This window comes from Oncorhynchus nerka, linkage group LG13 (genome assembly GCF_034236695.1).
Source record: "Oncorhynchus nerka isolate Pitt River linkage group LG13, Oner_Uvic_2.0, whole genome shotgun sequence".
Classification (NCBI taxonomy): Eukaryota; Metazoa; Chordata; class Actinopteri; order Salmoniformes; family Salmonidae; genus Oncorhynchus; species Oncorhynchus nerka.
The window spans coordinates 26,964,712-26,988,079 of record NC_088408.1 but is presented as its reverse complement, the minus strand read 5'-3'; the positions used below and the strand labels follow the sequence as shown (position 1 = coordinate 26,988,079).

Below are 23,368 nucleotides of genomic sequence, written 5' to 3'. Positions count from 1 at the left end.
CAACTGTGAGAGACGGAATCTAAAACAAAAATCCAGAAAATCACATTGTATGATTTTTAAGTAATTCATTTTCCTTTTATTGCAGGACATATGTATTGTTCTCCCCACTGTATGTTGTAAATGGAGGCAGAGATGGATTCTGAAGCTCAGTAGAATAGCAGCAAAGGTTATTGACAGTGACCTGCTCTTAGTCTAATTTCTGTTTAGTCTGCTCTCTTTCTCTCTCTCTTTCTCTCTCACCTCTAAACATCTCAGCCCTTCTCCACTCTCCCCATTGCCTTTACAAGCCAGTTAAACCATTTCTTTATTACAAGTAGTATCCTTACCGCCCTTCACAGGGGCCTATTTCTTTTCCCTCTCCTGTTTGTTCTTCTTCTTCCCTTGACGTCCATTATGTTAGCCAGTGCTATCGGCTTTTTTTCTTATATTTCATTCAACCTGGGTCAGGTTTGGTATTTATGTTGTCTTATGCACCCGTAGTGAACACAGGGAGAAATGTGCTTAGGACCACTTTTACCACTTCTTCTTTTCTTCCCTTCTTTCTTATTGAACTCCATTAAGTTAGTCCTTTGTAGCTCAGTTGGGAGAGCATGGCGCTTGTAACGGCAGGGTTGTAGGTTCGATTCCCGGGACCACTCATACTGTATGGAAAATGGATGCATGCATGACTGTAAGTCGTTTTGGATACACCGTCTGCTAAAGGCCACATATGATGTTATTACAAATGGTTCCTGTAGGTTGTTCTAAGCCCAGAGTGTGGTTGAATAGGTTTCGATGTCCATTCAGAAGCCAGCCTATTGTTCCAAGGAGCATAACCCGGTGTTACATTAAAGGGATACTTTGGGATTTTGGCAATGAGGCCCTTTATCTACTTCCCTGCAGTCAGATGAACTTGTGAATGCCATTTTTATGTCTCTGTGTCCAGCATGAAGGAAGTTAGGGGTAGGTTCCTGAGCCAATGCTAACTTGTGTTACCCATATTCTTCCAGTCATTGTGCTATCTGCTAGCATAGATACCCATATTCTTCCAGTCAATGTGCTATCTGCTAGCATAGATACCCATATTCTTCCAGTCAGTGTGCTATCTGCTAGCATAGATACCCATATTATTCCAGTCAATGTGCTATCTGCTAGCATAGATACCCATATTCTTCCAGTCATTGTGCTATCTGCTAGCATAGATACCCATAGACTTCCAGTCATTGTGCTATCTGCTAGCATAGATACCCATATTCTTCCAGTCATTGTGCTATCTGCTAGCATAGATACCCATATTCTTCCAGTCAATGTGCTATCTGCTAGCATAGATACCCATATTCTTCCAGTCAATGTGCTATCTGCTAGCATAGATACCCATATTCTTCCAGTCATTGTGCTATCTGCTAGCATAGATACCCATAGACTTCCAGTCATTGCTTCAACTCTGGTTAGCATTGGCTCGCAAAACTACAGTAACGTTAGCTTCCTTCATACTGGACACAGAGACATACTAATGGTCTCCATGAGTTCATCTGACTGCGGGGAAGTAGATACAGGAGAATCCTAAGTGCCCAGCTGCGTCCCTGATCTCTCCTGTCTCCTCTCTCTAAATTGTTGTGACGGGCTTGAGGGACTGCCAATCTGCCCTGATTGCATTTCCAGGAGCTTCTGATACTTTCCATTCAATACCTGCAGATGAAGAGAAATTAGTGTTGTTTTCATCAAAACACAGTGGAAGATCATTATTTTCTATGCATCCCTGAACTCTCGTGCCTTGCCTATAATAGAGATAGATAACTTTGGGTGGACAAATTTAAATGTTCTACTTTTGGAAGAGTCTATCTGCTCTACTTAATGTGCATTTTCCTCCGTGATTACCCAGAGATAAGAGGAAGAGCCTATTTGGTATTGCCAACTTTGTTTAGTCTGGCTAATGTATGTGTGTGTAGATGTTGTAATAAATAATGTGTGTGTTTTGTCTATGTTTCAGGTGATGTGAGAGCCATCAACAAAGAGGAAGGTGTGTGTGTTTTCTGAGAGAGAAACATTCCCAAACACACAGCTTCTATGCTTTCCCTCGCTAAACTTTTCAGAAGGACAGGTGGAGAGCTAGACCCCCTAGCAAGAGACCCCCCGGTAAAACCCAAAGACAGGACCACAGAACTTTACTACTATTACCACGTCGTCGTCTTGTACTATGCAAAATGTACATTTTATTAACTGTAGATTGTACCTGGAGTCGGTTAAACATTTGTCAGTAATTTGTATGAATATGCCGAGGATTATGGGGGTTCCGGGGGCTTTGTATAACAACATATGTTTTTTGTGGGATTTATTTTGTTTTTTGTTCCGCTTTCACTGGGAATCAAACTCCTCTCTGCTTCTACCCTACTGCCGTCATAACGGGGGACATGGTAACTGTTTTTATATCCAATTTGAGGAAGGTGGCCCATTTTAAGATTATCGCCTCAAATGATCGTTTTAGACAATAGGCTCTGTGTCTGTCCTCAAAGCATCACATTTGTTTTGAACATGTTTTTCTTCCCTTTAAAGCGTTATTCATGCGATTCTGTCGGCGTTGTCATGCCTGCCGCAATTGCGACGTTAACGTAACCCCTTCTGTGCCTATACAGTTGTCATTCCAAGTGTGGCAGACTGATTTAACGTTGTAGTAATTAAGTTGGATTGTTGTATAAAGGAGAGAGGGGCAGAAACTATAAATTAATGGAACCTTAAGCTGTTCTGAAATAATCAAGTTTGTAAGAGGCCCACAGTCCATCATTGTGTAGAATAGTTTTATAAATATATGTTTAAAAAAATAATCAGAAGAAAGCCATGATTGCCTTGCTACCTCAGACAAACACCTTTTCATTTGCGTGGTCTGTAACTTGTTTCATTTCCATTTGACTGTACTCACAACAAGAAAACAAACTGAAAAACATTCTAAACATGTTGCTTATAGAGGTGTACTGCGGTGGGGAGATACCCAGCAGAGTATCATAACAGCCGAAACACAAAGACATCCTATTAGTTAACTACCCATGGGTCTGTGGCCTTTCTACGCTGCCCCAAATCGGTGTACTGTGTCTGGCTCTGTTGATTTCCCCCTGTCTGACCTCTAGCACTGCTCTCTATGAGTTATGCGTTGTGTTTTGTGCTATGCTATTCTGTAAAACGGGATCGTTTTAACAGCGCTATTATAACCTCCTCCAACTATGTCCTTGGACTTATGATGTTGATAATATAGTGTACCACGGCAGAACAGCGTCTTTCCTGAGGTATGTAGTATAGATTGACCACACTACATGTAATATGGCTACATACTGTATGTTTTATTCGAAATAAATTTTTATAACAACTTTTATTTCTCTGGACTCTTGCTTCAAGGACCTATTAACAATGCGTGCTTCCCCAGAATACATTGGTCTACACTACAAGCTGGCAACACAACAAGCCATCAACAGCGAAACAAGTGTGAAAAATGATCCTTTATAGTGTTGTTTGCCGTAAAAATGTCCACCAATTGTTAAACAGTTAGGCAATCAAGTGACATTGTGAATACTGAATAGTGTCGTTAGCGTTGTTGTCAGTTTGTCACAGACAGCAACCCAGTAGATATTGCCTTCTAATGTAAAGCATTCTATCACAATTCATACATTTTTAAGCAAATACATATGTAAACATATTTACCGCCCCTATTTGCAAACGTCTCATCGGGAGATAATCTCCCAGCATTCAACAGCATCCCATGGTGGCCATCCATAATGGCTAGGAAGGAAATGGTCCTCGTTATGAGCAGAAATCTAGCACGTCGCCTGGCGCCCACTGCATACTTCATCATTATTATTATTTATCAAAGGAATTGATTGCGCTGCGTGAGGTTCTACCATTATAATATGTTACAAGAGGAACGCTCTGAGCGGGAAATGAGAGAACAACTGAATGATGGGAAGTAATTAGACAACGAATCCAGCTTCCTGCCTCCCATCCCCTGCAGTCCACAGTTACGCTGTACCAAGTTACATGCTTCTTTCACCAGAGTATTACTCACATCCAGAAGCATTCATCACTTATTCCCCACACCCTTTATTTAAAGAGTATGTGATATCCTATTCATGTTCACAGCCAACAACACCATCAATTAGATTTCACTAGTGAATTCATTAAATTGGCTCTAAAACTGTTCATGTATGCTCATTGCTTTTTACTGTACACCAATATCTGTATCCTTTTTAATAGTGAGATTAGGTTATCAATCACTCCTGTTTTACTTCTTTCCTTCCCTTCTTCCATTGAAAGGTCAGTATGATAGATTCAAAACTCTGTCGGGTAAAAGCAGCATGATGGAAACCTAAACACTTGTCTAATTCCCCTCACCAATCTCTTCCAGCACAGTGGTCCACCATAGGAGTACTCAGACTTTAACATTACTCAGACGGACCCCTTGATCATTTCCTTAAAGGGATACTTATGAATTTTGGCAATGGGTGCCTGCTATCATGCTAATAGATACCCATAGACTTCCAGTCATTGTGCTATGGCTAGTTAGCATTGGCTCGCAAAACTACTTTTAACTTCCTTCATACTGGTCACAGAGACATAAAAATGGTATCCATGAGTACACCTGACTATAGGGAAGTAGATACTGGGCATTATTGTCGGAATCTCAAAGTATCCCTTTAATCTTTTTGTAGAGCGGCCAGCCAGCACGTAGCTCAGTCACTAATTAGTTTAAGTAGTGCAGCTAGACTGGATGAGTCTGTGCTTCATCTCCAGTGACACTCTACTGGCCAGCCTTCTTCTAACAGTTCAATAATGCAACAGCAGCCTACATGCAGTACACAGTAAGTGGAGCAAGGGGTGAGACTGTTTATTCCTTAGACACTCTTTAAATCGATATATTTCTTCCTCTGATGTCTCAGGGGTGTGTCAAGTAGTGAAACACACACAGTTTGTACCCCAGTGATGTTCTCACTTGTAAAGATGAATTAATTAATAAGTAATGAACTTGTCTACCCAGAGGAGGCTCTTCACTGGAATATACAGTTTCAACACGGACTGAAATATCTACAGTAAGTATAGACCGAGTTATATTAAAATGTGGTCCCTTATTCTTGCAACGCCATTGTTGTACTTTCGGTTCCCACGGGGGACCAGTATGAAAATGTGTGCCCTCTGGATAAACGTGCCTGCTAAATGACTAACATGTCAATGTAAGTAATGATATGATCACCAGGGGACATGAGAATCAAAGACAACATGGTTTTTAGAACTAATTGATTCATGCTTTATGTTCAAAACCTTCCTCTGAATGCATGTACTCGGACCAAGGTCTGCCACCTTTCAGTTTGATAGTTGATTTGCTCACGTTTAGTGTTCAAAGGTCACCAAAAACATCTTACCATCCAATCTGAAACTAAAGTGACAAAATGTTTAATGTCAGCCTTGGAAACATGCTTTGACCTTTCTGCCAAGACTAAACTAGCTATGACCCTGATCTGTTTCACCTGTCTTGTGCTTGTCTCCACCCCCCACCAGGTGTCTCCTATTTTCCCCCATTATGCCCTGTGTTTTCTGTTTGTTTGTTGCCAGTTCGTCTTATCATGTCGTCCCAGCGTGTTTTCCGTGTGTTACCTTATCTCTAGTTCTTGTTTTCTAGTCTTCCCGGTTCCGACCTAGTTCTTGATTTCTATTCTTCCCGGTTACGACCTTTCTGCCTGCACTGACCCTGAGCTTGCCTGCTGGTCTGTCCCATGTTTTACTCTGCCTTGACCTACGAACCTCTGCCTGCCCTCGATCTGTCCTTTTGCCTGCCCCTTTGTTATAATAAATATTCTGAGAACCGAACCATCCGCCTCCTGTGTCTGCATGTGGGTCATATCCTGAGTCGTGATACTGTCGTCCAAGGATGAATACCTCATACTCACATGGTACAGCAGTGTAGCATTGCAGTAAGCCTGGACCAGTCATAATCCTCTAACTGGTAGTTCCAGTGGATTGTAGTGCTGCTAGTACTTTAATTTGTCATGGTGTAACATAAAATCAGCTTGGCAGTTAGATCAATCATCAGCCTACATCATCATCATCTTAGTCGCTCCATAAGAAGCTCTACTGGGCATCCAAACAATAAAAGTCCAATTTAATTCCTTATTCTCTTCCCTCGTGTATCACAATCTGGTTGTACTAATTGTCTTTTTTACTGAGTAAAACAACAGCAAAACAACAATCCTCTCAGCTTTTACCTCAACTCCCTCAGCTGTCCTCCCACGGGCTTTCTGTGAAGTGGCCGGTCGTCATTATGGATCCAGCACAGGGGACAGGACGGGGGGAGATGGGTCGTTTTTTGGACTCTGCGTGGTGTGGCTGGCACGCGGGACCCCTCTCTGCCCGTCTCCTTTGAGCAGATGCCTGGCAACGGTGTGTGTGTGGTGGCAGTGGTGGTGGACGGGCAAGGATATGCCTCCTGGCACGGAGGAGGGACAGGGAACAGATGCAGAGAGAGACGGGGAGAGAGGCTGGCTGGCCATGACGACGCTGGTGTGGGCCGGAAACCTGCAGGATGGAGGAGAGAGGGAGGGGGGGGGGGGTTACATAAGGAAAGAGGAAGTAACAGAGGGATGGAGAGAGACGGAGACACTATACAGTGAGACTAAAAGAACAGTGTAAGAGTGGGAGGGAGAGAGACGTGGAGAGACGGGGAGAGAGGGAGGGGGGGAGAGACGGGGAGAGAGGGAGATGGGGAAACCTTAAAGTCCCTTAATCACCTGAAGTGGCTGGGGATCTTAATGTGAAGTTCCATATGAACACTTACTCTGCAAAGAGATGGTACATACGGCATCTGAAATCTGTCAACTATAGAGCAGCGGTGGCTTTAGCTGCATCTTTGCCTCTCCCTCTTACTGTACTGTATGGGAAAGTGCTGTTAATGGATCTGGGGTCAACACTGCCCTGAGGATGAGGCTGCCTGGCTGGCTGCTACATGCAGTTTGTCCTATAGTCAGCATGTTTAGCTAAAGGCCTTAAGTAAAGGGAGGGAGGCTGAGATATGGAAAGGGGAGGAGAGGGCACTACACCTCCCTTTCTTCAGATATATCACGGCTGTCTAATGCACATCATTAACACTCTCACTAATATGACAGAGTGCTGACTGAGAGTGCAGACAGGCACTGCCACCACGCTGCTGCTTTAACAGAAATCGCACTCATCTGCTCATCTCTCCCTCCTCTCATTCACTCATTTTCATTTCTAGGACATCTTTCTCCTTTCTCTCTTAATTAATATTCTCTCTCTCCATACCTCTCGTGCTTTTTCTCCTTAACGTGTTTTTCCTCAATGCTCTATCCATTTTCCCATTCTATTTCACCTCTTCTCTCTCTCTCTCTCTCTCTCTCTCTACTGTGCCCTCAGATTCACACTCTACCGAGCAATTAGCGCTAGCAATCATCCACACATTTATTATCCATCTTTTACAACATGAATAAGATTGCCCCTTTGTGTGTGTGTCAATCCGTCTTTCTCTTCACACCTTCCCTGCAGCCATGACAGATCGATAGAGGTTTCTAACACTGTTTAGTTCTGGTTCTACTCCTCTTCTCTTCTGTCACGGCTCTTTCCCTACCGCCCAGCACAGGCCTGGACCTAATGGGGGGAGACCAATAGAAATCAGTGTGTCGGGGGTGTAAGTATTTGGGAGAGGTGTTGGGATCAGTCAATATCCCCGTAGTGCCATTACAGTATGGGTCATTAGCTACGGTCTGATCATCAGTGTTCACGGTGCTAAGAGCCCTGCCACATCACTAGCATGAGCAAATCACAACAACAGGATATTATTTACTTTCTGTTTATTCCACTTTTTACCCTTCTTCTGTCTTTCCAGCCTGCACAGGGTGAACTGGGCCTGGAGATCCAGCCTGCACAGGGTGAACTGGGCCTGGAGATCCAGCCTGCACAGGGTGAACTGGGCCTGGAGATCCAGCCTGCACAGGGTGAACTGGGCCTGGAGATCCAGCCTGCACAGGGTGAACTGGGCCTGGAGATCCAGCCTACACAGGGTGAACTGGGCCTGGAGATCCAGCCTGCACAGGGTGAACTAGGCCTGGAGATCCAGCCTGCACAGGGTGAACTGGGCCTGGAGATCCAGCCTGCACAGGGTGAACTGGGCCTGGAGATCCAGCCTGCACAGGGTGAACTGGGCCTGGAGATCCAGCCTGCACAGGGTGAACTGGGCCTGGAGATCCAAACTTAAACATTGACTGACATGTCATGTTCTATTTTGACAATAGAAAATGATTCAGGCAAGTAATTCATAATTACCCTTATGGTTCAGTGATTTTATGGTTTATTGATTTCTTACATATGATTGATGGCAACACTTTGTATTAAGTTCTGAGAATAATTATTCAAACTTTCAACAAGTTTTGTTAAAAGTGGCTGTCTTGTATTTAGTCCCTGTGGTCATGTTGGCAAAATCAAAGCAAATCTAAAAAGATAGAATACAAAACTACTGCATTCCCTAACAAGTTAATCTGCATAATACATACTATTAATGTCAGCAGAAGGCCTGCTGCTGTCTTCTAAGGCAGATGTATTTAACCACACACCAATTTAGCTATGTTGGCCCTGTGGGTGTATGAATGAAAGACTCTCTCACTCTCTCTCAATTCAATTCAATTCAAGGGCTTTATTGGCATGGGAAACATATGTTAACATTGCCAAAGCAAGTGAAGTAGATAATAAACAAACGTAAAATAAACAATCAAAAATTAACAGTAAACATTACACTCATAGCAGTTCCAAAAGAATAAAGACATTTCAAATGTCATATTATGTATATATACAGTGTTGTAACGGTGTACAAATGGTTAAAGTACAAAAGGGAAAATAAATATGTGGTCTGTCGTATGATAATTTGGTCGAAAAGCCAATGTGACATTTGCTCAGTACATTGTTTTCACTGAGGAAATGTACAAGTCTGCTGTTAATGATGATGCAGAGGATTTTCCCAAGGTTGCTGTTGACGCATAACCCACGGTAGTTATTGGGGTCAAATTTGTCTCCACTTTTGTGGATTGGGGTGATCAGTCCTTGGTTCCAAATATTGGGGAAGATGCCAGAGCTGAGGATGATGTTAAGAGTTTTAGTATATCCAACTGGAATTTGTGGTCTGTATATTTGATCATTTCATTGAGGATACCATCAACACCACAGGCCTTTTTGGGTTGGAGGGTTTTTATTTTGTCCTGTAACTCATTCAAGGTAATTGGAGAATCCAGTTTGTTCTGGTAGTCTTTAAAATATTCTAAGATTTGTATTTGATCATGTATATGTTTTTGCTGTTTGTTCGTTGTTATAGAGACAAAAAGATTGGAGAAGTGGTTTACCCATACATCTCCATTTTGGATAGATAACTCCTCAATTTTCCCAGAAGTGGTTCGAGTCTATGGATTCTTCAATTACATTGAGCTGATTTCTGACTTGCTATTCCTTCTTTTTCCGTAGTGTATTTCTGTATTGTTTTAGTGATTCACCATAGTGAAGGTGCAGACTCAGGTTTTCTGGGTCTCTATGTTTTTGGTTGGACAGGTTTCTCAATTTCTTTCTTAGGTTTTTGCATTCTTCATCAAACCATTTGTCATTGTTGTTCATTTTCGGTTTTCTGTTAGAAATTTTTAGATTTGATAAGGAAGCTGAGAGGTCAAATATACTGTTTAGGTTTTCTACTGCCAAGTTTACACCTTCACTATTACAGTGGAACGTTTTGTCCAGGAAGTTGTCTAAAAGGGATTGAATTTGTTGTTGCTTAACTGTTTTTTGGTAGGTTTCCACACTACATTCCTTCCATCTATAGCATTTCTTAATCAGTTCCTTTGGCTTTGATGCCTCATGATTGAGAATTGCTCTGTTCAAGTAGACTGTGATTTTGCTGTGATATGATAGGGGTGTCAGAGGGCTGACTGTGAACACTCTGAGAGACTCTGGGTTGAGGTCAGTGATAAAGTAGTCTACAGTACTACTGCCAAGAGATGAGCTATAGGTGTACCTACCATAGGAGTCCCCTCGAAGCCTACATACCCAGCGTGCGACTGAGCGGCAGGAGCTGTAACCCACTTTTGTTGGTTATGTTGTCATAGTTGTGCCTAGGGGGGTATACGGGGAAGGGAATGCTCTCACCTCCAGGGAGGTGTTTGTCCCCCTGTGTGCTGAGGGTGTCAGGTTCTTGTCCAGTTCTGGCATTTAGGTCGCCACAGACTAGTACATGTCCCTGGAAATGATTGATTTCCCCCTCCAGGATGGAGAAGCTGTCTTCATTAAAGTATGTGGATTCTAATGGGGGGATATAGGTAGCACACAGGAGGACATTTTTCTCTGTTAAGATCATTTAATTTTGAATTTGCAGCCAAATTTAAAATGTTCCTGTTTTGATTAATTTAATAGAGTGAGTTAGGTCTGCTCTATACCAAATTAGCATACCCCCTGAGTCCCTTCCCTGTTTCACACCTGGTAGTTTGGTGGATATTTCCGATTCCTTTGGTGAAGTCCAGGTTCCTGCACTTTAGGGCAAAGGCAGATGACCTCAGGCCTTGGATATTCCAGGATGATATAGTGAAGGCTTTGTGTTCCATAAAGTGTCCAATGTTGTTGGTTGTGTGGTTTGGCCTCAGGCCAGTAAGTGTGAGCAGAGCATGCTGAGCATCTGGTACATGCCATTGGCTTGGGCTAGTGTAAGAGTCGGGGTTGGCCCTGTTTGCCTGCTCACAGCCTGGGCGTATGTGTGACTTCCATTTTGAGGCCCTCTTTGCGAGAGTGGGGGGCATGGGGTGGGCAGGAGGGGCACAGGTCTGATCTGAGGGGGCCTAAATGGGGTATGGGTATGGTTGACTTGGGGGGGTTGATTGGTTGGGGTGGGTGTGTATGTGGCTGGTGGTGTTGTGGTCTGGATGTAGGTCCTCTCGGCGTGGGTCCTCTATGTGTAGGTCCGGGGGGGAGGGGGGTCCCGCAGATCTAGGAGAGTGTCTTGCTGGTCTGTGCGGGGTGTCTATTGATCTGTTGTTTCTGTGTGAAGTGTTGGGGCTGCGTTTGAGAGCGATGTCCTTCAGGGTCCGGGCGAGTATGGGCACGGATGCCTTTAAATATATATATATTTAACCTTTATTTAACCAGGTAGGCTAGTTGGGAACAAGTTCTCATTTACAACTGCGACCTGGCCAAGATGAAGCAAAGCAGTTCGACACATACAACAGCACAGAGTTACACATGGAATAAACAAACATACAGTCAATAATACAGTAGAAAAACATCTATACAGTGTGTGCAAATGAGGTAAGATAAGGGAGGTAAGGCAATAAATAGGCCTTAGTGGTGAGGTAATTACGATATAGCAATTAAACACTGGAGTGATAGATGTGCAGAAGATGTGCAAGTAGAGATACTGGGGTGCAAAGGAGCAAAATACATAAATAAATACAGTATGAGGAAGAGGTAGTTTGAATGGGCTATTTACAGATGGGCTATGCACAGGTGCAATGATCTGTGAGCTGCTCTGACAGCTGGGCACTGCTGCCTTGTATAGGTGGACCTGGTCATAAAGGCTGTTCAAGTCCAGGGTGGAGCGGTGGGCCAGATAAACATTTGGTTTTGAGGCACAGTCACGGGAAATACTTGTGTTTACCCGCTGTTTGGAGAAACAGATTGGAGTTTGTTTCTATGTGAACTACTACAGATGACGAGGGAGGAGAACTCTGTCTAAAACAACTCCCATGTCATTTCAACCAAAAAAATCTATGTGATGACATTGAATCAACGTGGAAAATTGATTGGATTTGCAAAAAGTCATCAACATTAGGGCATTTCTTATTTTTTTCACCCAACTTTTAATCTAAATGACATGGTAAAGTTTTAGCTGACAACTCAACCAAATGTAAATCAAACCTAGATGTTGAACTGACATCTGTGCCCAGTGTGCTGTGACACTGACAGGGTATTTGAGCTTTTTGTTGGATGAATATGGTTCTAAACTTTGAGAAATGGAAATTGGTACTCTGGCTTGTTGCAAAGGCTCATAGAAAGGTTTGGCTTGTGTGTAACAGAGATTGCAATGGCTCAGAGTGGAATAGAATGGAAGAAAGGTAAGCAAGCAGGGGAAATGGCTGAGAGTGGAAGAAATGATGGATGAGAATAAAGAAAGTCAGAGGAAAGTGTGGAGCAGAGAAAAGGAAATAATCAAGCTTTGAAGAAGAGACAGAAAGAGAGAGAGAAGTGGCACCCCACTGACTGCCTTAAAGCCTATCTGAATCAGTCTTTTTGTGTTGGGACTGAATAGTGCAATCATACAATTTCTTTGAAAAACGGACTTGACACTAGAAAAGCCGGGCCTCGAGGGACCCCCCCTTTGAGCCAATGAGCAGTCATTTTGACTTGAACATTCTAACAGTCTAATAAATACATTTCATAAACACTATCGGAAAAATAATACTTTGGTTGTGTTTATGACGGCTCGGGTAACATCAGAACACAAAATATATATTATTTTAAAGAACACAATAACATTTTCATTAGTTTATGTTACTGTGGGCAATCTGTTGCCGCGATCTCACGTGTGGAGCGAATGGAACAATGATTATCCTTGGAAGATCTGCTCTTTTTGATTCTACAGTATATAGACATCTAAATGTCTTAGCTGTATGTGACTCTGTGGGAATATTTGAAAAAGTAACTTTTTGGCATTCTAGGGGAAAACATGACATGTCTTCTTAAAACTGCTTATGACACAAATTCTGTTTGAGATATTTAAATTCTGACAATATTCTTCGGTTGAATAAACTTATTAAGGAAAGTCAAGGACAGAGGGGGGACATGACTTTAAAAATGGCAGAGATATTTGATTTTAAATTCATATTGAGTCAAAACTACTCACTCGGCTCTTCTAGTGTTAAGAGAAACCTTCCTCTTGCATTTGAAAAATAGTCTGGAACAAGCCTTTCAATTGTCCCCATATGGTAAATAGCTCTGCATCACCATCATTGTTTCCCAGTCTGCTAGGCATTCTGCCTGCTCTGACTGTCACATATTCATTCATCCATCCGTCTACTGTAACTCTTGACCCTGATGGTTCTACTGCTGTTCTCTCTCTCTCTCTCCCTCTCTCTCTCTCTCTCCCTCTCTCTCTCTCTCTCTCTAAATTCAATTCAATTCAATTCAAGGGCTTTATTGGCATGGGAAACGTGTTAACATTGCCAAAGCAAGTGAGGTAGATAATATACAAAAGTGAAATAAACAATAAAAACTGTAAACATTACACATACAGAAGTTTCAAAACAATAAAGACATTACAAATGTCATATTACGTATATATACAGTGTTGCAACGATGTACAAATGGTTAAAGATACACAAGGGAAATAAATAAGCCGTGTCTTTACTATCATTAACTGAAGACTGTTTTTATCAAAGATTCTCTGTAATTAAGTATTATGTGATTAGACTGATTAATCATGTAACCGTAATTACTAGGAAGTCGGGGCACCAAGGAAAAATATTCAGATTACAAAGTTATCATTTCCTAAAATAACTTTTCAGATATTTTATCTGATCAATTAGTCTTCGAATTAATGAATTACTTACTTTACCTCACGTTAGTCTCATTCCAAACGTCGTAAATTGTTGGTTATCTGCACGAACCCAGTCTTCACTATGAGTCATCCATACATCAATTGTCTTAAATCATTTATTTATTACTAACTAAGTAATTCACAGAAATGCATAAACAAACAAACAAGGTAAATGTGGTTACATGAAATGACAGGAGAATGTGCCCTAGTGGAGCTTGTTAGACAAAAGTGGGGGTCGACTAAGAAGTCACTACAAAGTGATAATTATAACAATTGAAATGCTAATCCTTTACACATGAACGCTCACTCATTCGGGAACAATTGCAATCAATATATATATTTACGCTCAGTGTGTCATCTTGATCGCTGGTGAAAAGTTTGTTTATTTTGTAGAATTGTCCGTCTCTCTCCCTCTCTCTCTCTCTGTCGTGGTTATAGTGGCTCGTTCAGAGTGACATTCATTCTTTTCGTTATAGAATGGATGTTTCGGCGGTTGTCGTTCTTCGCTTTCAATGATACCGAATTCATAGCTGTTCGTAGCTGGATTCTTCACCGATCTTTTATACTTTCTCCGGAACATGAAATTTGTTCGTACCTCAAGTTTTGTGAGTTGGAAGGATTTCCTTTGTCCTCTATGAAAATGTACTCTCTCTATACTGTGTGTCCATGAGGAGATCCTCAGGAATTTACGACGTCTCTCTGACCACAGCAACCTAGTTGAAGGAGGAAAGGGGGAGGCAGGGAGAGGGGGATGGGGCTTACTATACCCAAAGAGGCCAACGTCACGACAGGAGTTTTTCAAAATTGGGTTTGTTTTCGAATTCTTTGTGGATCTGTGTAATCTGAGGGAAATATGTGTCTCTAATATGGTCATACATTAGACAGGAGGTTAGGAAGTGCAGCTTAGTTTCCACCTCATTTTGTCTCTCTCTCTCTGTCTCTCTCTCTCTCTCTCTCTCTCTCTCTCTCTCTCTCCCCATTATTTATCTTTGTAAACCATTCTCTCCTTCTCTTTCCCTCTCCCTCCTTTACTCCCTGTCTATATCCCAGTGTTTAGTAACAAGGCTGATGGCCTATATCATAGTATCACAGTGTATGGCTCTGATAAACGACTGTAATCTCTCTTCTAGTGTTGTTTCTTCTTATACTCTCCTAACACTCCCTGAGAGCAGCAATTCTCTTCATCTTCTGTTGATATCAATCTCCCATTCCTTTCATTCTCCTTCAAAGAAGGAGGGGGAGAGGAGAGGGGGAAGATGGTGTGGTGGGAACCTGAAATAAAAAGGAAATCTCTAAGTTAGCATTAAGTTTCCCGTATTGACTATGTCTCCTGCTGTTCCATTATTCATAGTTACAGCAGTTGCCAGGAACACTGCTGCCCCACTTCCACTGCACCCCACTCCACTCCACTCTGGTCAGCATGTGTTGAGAGGGAAGTGAAACCTATCGAGTTTGAATTCATTCAGTCGAGCCCACTCCTTATTACTTCACTTCTCTAAGCAATTCCATTTCACCTGAATGGCTTTAATGAGAATATATGCAAACCTGCTGGAGTTAGAATCATCAGAGGTAAACCATGTTATCGATTCACATGAAAAATAGATATGACACTTCTCTGTCCCTAAATCCTCAGTGTGAACACAGTGTTTAGAGGGGATAGTTGGGCTTCTGGAGCGGCTCTTTTTTCCTCCTATCTGTTGTGAGCACTCTGATTTCTGCTGACTCGGGACGCACTAAAGTGGAGCAGCACATGACTACATATAACAATACCCTCTATACTGCCAGATATTTAATGAGTGCTGCAGTGTGTGTGTGTGTGTGTGTGTGTGTGTGTGTGTGTGTGTGTGTGTGTGTGTGTGTGTGTGTGTGTGTGTGTGTGTGTGTGTGTGTGTGTGTGTGTGTGTGTGTGTGTGTGTGTGTGTGTGTGTGTGTGTGTGCTGCCTACTTCTCCAGGATATGATGACTCCAACCTTTTGGATTAACTCTTAAAAACATATCTGCTTGTGAGAATTGCGGCTCCCGCTCAGGGAATAACAGGAGGGAATAGTTTGGGACCTGGAATCGACCAGAATATTCCACACGTCCTGTTTGATACTGCGTTCCTACTGTGACAGAGCTGGGAAACCATTTAACATATAACATTGTATGATTGTAGGTCCGATCATTTTAGGACCGTGAGTAAAACAACAACACATTATAATCTCATTATAATCTAGCCGTAGCTGAAAAGGTCAATCTACAGTTGAAAGAATAACAAAGTGTATTCCCTGCCCGTTTTAGTAAAAAGCTGAGGGATGGAGCTGGAGAAATGTAACCACTCTCAAACTCATAAACACAGCTATGGAAACAAGGACTAACCATCCATGATATCAGTGTTAGTGTTTGTTTACATTTTCTTTGTTTACATCATTGGAGTAAAACAAGCTTATGTTTGGGTTCTGATGGGGTATGACAGTTTAACTAAACTCATGGGGCATGTAAAAGTTATATTATTTAAGAATCAATGGGGACATATCATTCATTTATATCAGAAAATGGATGAAGCAACTGCAGATTGCCCCTTTAAGAACCTATAGTCCGCAACTAAGGCCCAGAGTTTTTCCTGGTGATATCACATGGCCAATTATTTATTTAACTAGGCAAGTCAGTTAAGAACAAATTCTCATTTACAATGACAGCCTACTGGGAAACAGTGGGTTAACTGCCTTGTTCAGGGGCAGAATGACAGGTTTTTACCTTGTCAGCTAGGTGATTCGATCCAGCAAACTTTCGGTTACTGGCCCAACGCTCTAACCACGAGGCTACTTGCCGCCCCAAAGACAAACTCCTGGTCTTACACATTTTGTACATCAGCCGTTGGTCTGCAAATGTTCACTGAAGTTCAGGATTTCTTGAGAAACCTTAATATGAAACATGATTCAGTTAATCAGAATTTCATTGAGTAATGATGCAAACAGAATTTTGGTAAAGGTTAATCTACAGTTCAATACCAAAAGGTCAGACTGTGTATACTGACTTTGTATACTTTGATTTGACATCAAATTGAATATGATTACCAGGAAGTTAAATTGTAACATCAAAGTGTGAAATGAAACACAACTAATGAATTCATCATTCCATGTCTAAATGAACAAGCACCATGAGTAGAGAAGGTCTAATTGAGGTGAACTCGTCAAAGTGAACACACATTTACATCCAGGAAATAGAAACAAACACATAAAAGGAACAGAAGGTGTATTGCTTCCAAATGAGCACACACACAGCAGCCGAGTGATCATACTGTAGATGACTCTGCTTATTCTCTATAACAATGACCTCAGAGAGAGGGTGTGTGTGTGTGTGTGAGACTCATTTCTAAGGCATCCTGATTACCATAGTTCCTTTGTGCCTTTCTCTCTCTCTCTCTCCAACCATACGGTAAATGGCTGCTGGTGAGTTAGGAAGCTCTGAGAGTCTGATTGGGAAGCATGAGAGCAATATCCTAATGGTTCGTATCCATCCACAACATTAACTTCTCTCTCTCTCTCTTTGTGCACTTTGAAGACGTATGTCTTCCTCTCCTTACAGCAATGAAACACACTCCTCCTCCTCCTCTGCCCAGAACATAAAAAGTAGCCACTGATGTTGAAAGGCACTCTCTTTTTATTTGTCTAAGTAAACAGCCACATCGTTCACTGTGATTACAATTGCAGAGGAAAACAATCAGAAGGTTGAGTTTGATCAATGGCTTGCACTACCTTTAGATCAGCGCTTACCAAACTTTTCACTCAGGCCCCTCTTGCAGCATTGGGGAATGGAGAACACACCTGCAATTCTACACATTTGTCATGGGGTGCACAGAATTTTGCTGTTTTAAAGCAAATGTTCTTGCAATTCTATACATTTTGCCATGTCTAATGTGTATTCATGTGATATTTGAGTGACAAACAGTACAACAACATCTATGGGCAAAAAATCCTGGCTAAAAAAAGTTAGCTGACATGGGATAGTTGATCTGGACATATACAAATAGCTCTCTAAGGTCTGCAATGACTGACATGGGATAGTTGTTCTGGACATTTACAAATAGCTCTCTAAGGTCTGCAATGGCTGACATGGGATAGTTGATCTGGACATATACAAATAGCTCTCTAAGGTCTGCAATGGCTGACATGGGATAGTTGATCTGGACATATACAAATAGCTCTCTAAGGTCTGCAATGACTGACATGGGATAGTTGATCTGGACATTTACAAATAGCTCTCTAAGGTCTGCAATGGCTGACATGGGATAGTTGATCTGGACATATACAAATAGCTCTCTAAGGTCTGCAATGACTGACATGGGATAGTTGATCTGGACATTTACAAATAGCTCTCTAAGGTCTGCAATGGCTGACATGGGATAGTTGATCTGGACATATACAAATAGCTCTCTAAGGTCTGCAATGACTGACATGGGGTAGTTGATCTGGACATTTACAAATAGCTCTCTAAGGTCTGCAATGACTGACATGTCAAGAGGAAAACTGATGATGCACTACCCTATTACAACTTTCAAGAGTATTTCATTTGTTTTATTTTGTATTTAACTAGGCAAGTCAGTTAAGAACAAACTCTTATTTACAACGACAGCCTACAGTTGAAAGCTGGACTGCGTTCCTTTTTTTTTTTTTAAGTTTGGGAACCATGTGTTGGCATGGCATGAGTGGGGAGAGACGGAGTTGGAAAGTGGATTCTCCAATGAGAAGTTCGATCCGGTGTGGCTTTGTAACACGTGAGTTATCTGAGCTGCACTGAAAAGTAATTCAGTTTTGGAGAAAATACTGCAGTTTTTTAGACACGGACACAGAAGAGATTTGAAGTACAGTAATACAGTATGTGAGAAATCTATACTTTTTTTTCAATAAAGGTGACAGCTTTATGTCCAGAGATATATCTATATTTACGTCAGTCAATTCTACACTTTGTGACATCAAGTTATAGTACATGATATTCTGCTAGTAATGTCATTGTGACTATGGGGTTTTCTCTGTATCACATCAACAATGCATCGAACAATTCATCATTTTGTCACATCTATCCGATAATGGAATCTTGCTTTTGTGACATCATACTTAAATGAATTATTTTTGTGACCTTCATTTAATAATTTTTCGAATGCCGTTTGGGTCTTTGCGTGTCAAAAAAGATATGCATCAAATAAAACTATATGACACGTCAAATAACACAATTCTATTATAGAATGTTGTGTGTGCTGTATTTGCATGTGCAAGCCAAGCGAAGATACAGATGTTATTAGCAACTAGCTAGCTTTAGCAACTAGCTAGCTTTAGCTTGGTACCTAGTTGGCACCAATGCAACCACCCTGAAAACAACATTTTCAATATTCTTAACAATGATTTAGGAATCCATGTGAGTAAGTATTAGCTAGGTAGCCACTTGTTTTTCTCCTATTGAAATCGAACTTCAGTTCATGAAAATAACTAGCTAGCCAGCTACTTACTTAGCCCTGTTGCCCAAAGCTAACGTTATAAACAGCAAGCTAGCTTAATATAGCTAGTGAGGCTTGACCGGACATGTTGTGAAGCTAGCCACAATAAGGATTAGCCACATTAGTGCAATTTGCGGTTTGACTGCAAAATAAAAGTCCCTTTGAAAGTGACGCAGAAGGTTACAATTACATATTTAGACTAGATAATGTTGAACAAGTTTGAAGTGTTGGAATGTGGAGCAATGAAATTGGGTATCAGTCTACTCATTGACACCCACAGAATATAACTGTGAAGAGTTTATGTAAATATTAGCATTGTAGCTTTTATGGGAACTGTGGGAACTATAGTACCCTTTCAAGCTCATCATTAAGCTCGGGGCCCAGGGTCTGAACCCCACCCTGTGCAACTGGGTCTTGGACTTCCTGATGGGCCGCCCCCAGGCGGTGAAGGTTATGAAACAACACCTCCACTTCGCTGATCCTCAACACGGGTCCCACAAGGGTGCGTGCTCAGCCCCCTCCCGTACTTCCTGTTCAACCATGACTGCGTGGCCATGCACGCCTTCAACTCAATCATCAACTTTGCAGACGACACAAAAGTAGTAGGCCTGATTACCAACAATGATGAGACACCCTACAGGGAGGAGGTGAGGGCCCTGGCGGAGTGGTGCTTGGAAAATAACCTCTCCCTCAACATCAACATAACGAAGGAGTTGATCGTGGACTTTAGGAAAAGGCAGAGGGAGCACGTCCCTATCCACATTGACGGGACCACAGTGGAGAAGGTGGAAAGCTTCCTCAGCGTACACATCACTTACGACCTGAAATGGTCCAACCACACAGACAGTGTGGAGAAGAAGCTGCAACAGCACCTCTTCAACCTCAGGAGGCTGAAGAAATGCAGCTATGCTCCCAAAACCCTCAGAAACTTTTACAGATGCACATTTGAGAGCATCCTGTCAGGTTGTATCACCGCCTGGTACGGCAACTGCACCGCCCGCACCTGCAGGGCTCTCCAGAGGGTGGTACGGTCTGCCCTACGCATCCCCGGAGGCACACTGCCTGCCCTCCAAGACACCTACAGCACCCGATGTCACAGGAAGGCCAAAAAGATCATCAAGGACATCAACCACCTGAGCCACGGCCTGTTCACCCCGCTATCATCCAGAAAGCGAGACTCCACAGCCTTTCCTATTAACGTTGCATTTTAAAGGCCTTAGTGTGTCTAAACAAAAGGTGTAGTTAAAGAATTCTGCTCTGAAAGGTAGATCCCTGATGATTTTGTCTGCTCATGTAAAGACTGGGTCACTATTGATTCTCTGTAATCCTCCTGAATTGGTAGGATTATCCGTACCTGACACTGTATAAACCACTGTTTACAAAAGACAGCACATCAATGAAAAAGCCTTTTTATTTTTTATTTTTTTAACTTTTATTTCAATCAGCCTAGCAGCTAAACCGATCCATCCTAATCCTAATTGTAATCCAGCCAATGACAGCACAGCAGAGGGAACAGCTCGTTATGGACACAGGGTTTAGGTTTTATGATTATGGGATGTTTTGACTGGTCCTGTACTGATAGTGTGTTCTGGCCATGGTGTATTCTCTCCACCAGTATTCTCCTTGTCCCTCTCTGGGCAGAGCAGCTCGCTCCAATCCTAAACATTGAGAGCTGAGGGAAATAACAATAGACTAGGCCTCTGAGACACATACAGGGACAGACTGACTGGAGCACAGCCATCTGAACAGTCCATTAGGGTTTACAACAACAAGAGGAGAGGGACTGGTGCTCTACACACACATCAACACACGCAATTTATATATTACCGTCATTTAGAATAAATGCTGTTTTTATTTCTGTACCAAGTGAACACAAATCAAATCAAATCAAATGTATTTATATAGCCCTTCGTACATCAGCTGATATCTCAAAGTGCTGAACAGAAACCCAGCCTAAAACCCCAAACAGCAAGCAATGCAGGTGTAGAAGCACGGTGGCTAGGAAAAACTCCATAGAAAGGCCAAAACCTAGGAAGAAACCTAGAGAGGAACCAGGCTATGAGGGGTGACCAGTCCTCTTCTGGCTGTGCCGGGCGGAGATTATAACAGAACATGGCCAAGATGTTCAAATGTTCATAAATGACCAGCATGGTCAAATAATAATAATCACAGTAGTTGTCAGTTGGCTTTTCATAGCCGATCATTAAGAGTATCTCTACCACTCCTGCTGTCTCTAGAGAGTTGAAAACAGCATATCTGGGACAGGTAGCACGTCCGGTGAACAGGTCAGGATTCCATAACCGCAGGCAGAACAGTTGAAACTGGAGCAGCAGCATGGCCAGGTGGACTGGGGACAGCAAGGAGTACTCATGCCAGGTAGTCCTGGGGCATGGTCCAAGGGCTCAGGTCCTCCGAGAGAGAGAAAGAAAGAGAGAATTAGAGAGAGCATACTTAAATTCACACAGGACACCGGATAAGACAGGAGAAGTACTCCAGATATAACAAACTGACCTTAGCCCCCCGACACATAAACTACTGCAGCATAAATACTGGAGGCTGAGACAGGAGGAGTCAGGAGACACTGTGGCCCCATCCGATGATACCCCCGGACAGGGCCAAACAGGAAGGATATAACCCCACTCACTTTGCCAAAGCACAGCCCCCACACCACTAGAGGGATATCTTCAACCACCAACTTACCATCCCGAGACAAGGCCGAGTATAACCCACAAAGATCTCCACCACGGCACAACCCAAGGGGGGGGCACCAACCCAGACAGGAAGATCACATCAGTGACTCAATCCACTCAAGTGACGCACCCCTCCTAGGGACGATATGAAAGAGCACCAGAGCACCAATGTTGTTTTATTTTGTGCCACACACACAGGCTTGTTGGTATGCATTTATGTGTGTAGCCTATGTCTGTTTGTGTAGTGTAGTTCTGTTTTCAAATAAATGAATAGTACTAGGACAATGGCCTGCGGATCAGCCCAGTGTGTGTTGTGGGAGGCTGGGATGTGGTCGGTTCATTTTGGTGGTTCCAGTACGACTATTTCATGCTAATGTGGTGTGGCAGAGATGAATGGATGCAGCACTCTGCTTCCTCCTTCCCTCATTCCCTCTCTCACTCTAACAGATGTCCGTGGGCTAATGACTTGTTTTTGAGTTCTACCGTGTGTGTGTGTGTGTCTCTGTGTGCGTGCGTGCCTCTGTGTGTGTCTCTGTGTGCATGCGTGCCTCTGTGTGTGTCTCTGTGTGTGTCTCTGTGTGCGTGCGTGCCTCTGTGTGTGTCTCTGTGTGCGTGCGTGCCTCTGTGTGTGTCTCTGTGTGTGTGCGTGCCTCTGTGTGTGTCTCTGTGTGCGTGCGTGCCTCTGTGTGTGTCTCTGTGTGCGTGCGTGCCTCTGTGTGTGTCTCTGTGTGTGTCTCTGTGTGCGTGCGTGCCTCTGTGTGTGTCTCTGTGTGCGTGCGTGCCTCTGTGTGTGTCTCTGTGTGCGTGCGTGCCTCTGTGTGTGTCTCTGTGTGTGTCTCTGTGTGCGTGCGTGCCTCTGTGTGTGTCTCTGTGTGCGTGCGTGCCTCTGTGTGTGTCTCTGTGTGTGTGCGTGCCTCTGTGTGTGTCTCTGTGTGTGTCTCTGTGTGCGTGCATGCCTCTGTGTGTGTCTCTGTGTGTGTCTCTGTGTGTGTCTCTGTGTGTGTGCGTGCCTCTGTGTGTGTCTCTGTGTGTGTCTCTGTGTGCGTGCGTGCCTCTGTGTGTGTCTCTGTGTGCGTGCGTGCCTCTGTGTGTGTCTCTGTGTGTGTGCGTGCCTCTGTGTGTGTCTCTGTGTGTGTGCGTGCCTCTGTGTGTGTCTCTGTGTGCGTGCGTGCCTCTGTGTGTGTCTCTGTGTGCGTGCGTGCCTCTGTGTGTGTCTCTGTGTGCGTGCGTGCCTCTGTGTGTGTGCGTGCCTCTGTGTGTGTCTCTGTGTGTGTGCGTGCCTCTGTGTGTGTCTCTGTGTGTGTCTCTGTGTGTGTCTCTGTGTGTGTCTCTGTGTGTGTCTCTGTGTGTGTGCGTGCCTCTGTGTGTGTCTCTGTGTGTGTCTCTGTGTGCGTGCGTGCCTCTGTGTGTGTCTCTGTGTGCGTGCGTGCCTCTGTGTGTGTCTCTGTGTGTGTGCGTGCCTCTGTGTGTGTCTCTGTGTGTGTGCGTGCCTCTGTGTGTGTCTCTGTGTGCGTGCGTGCCTCTGTGTGTGTCTCTGTGTGCGTGCGTGCCTCTGTGTGTGTCTCTGTGTGCGTGCGTGCCTCTGTGTGTGTCTCTGTGTGTGTGCGTGCCTCTGTGTGT

The 23,368-nt window shown here is 43.2% G+C and overlaps 1 protein-coding gene across 6 annotated transcripts in view; it reads left to right on the top strand.

Moving 5' to 3' along the window:
- Positions 1 to 3,337, top strand: part of utrn (utrophin) — a 407,872-nt gene extending 404,535 nt beyond the window's left edge. For all 6 annotated transcript variants that reach the window (XM_065026301.1, XM_065026305.1, XM_065026302.1 and 3 more), the window contains one exon: positions 1,970 to 3,337. In XM_065026301.1, coding sequence (XP_064882373.1) covers positions 1,970 to 1,978 — 9 coding nt within the window. In that variant the 3' untranslated portion in view covers positions 1,979 to 3,337. The remainder of the gene's footprint in view (positions 1 to 1,969) is intronic.
- The last annotated feature ends 20,031 nt before the right edge of the window (positions 3,338 to 23,368 follow it).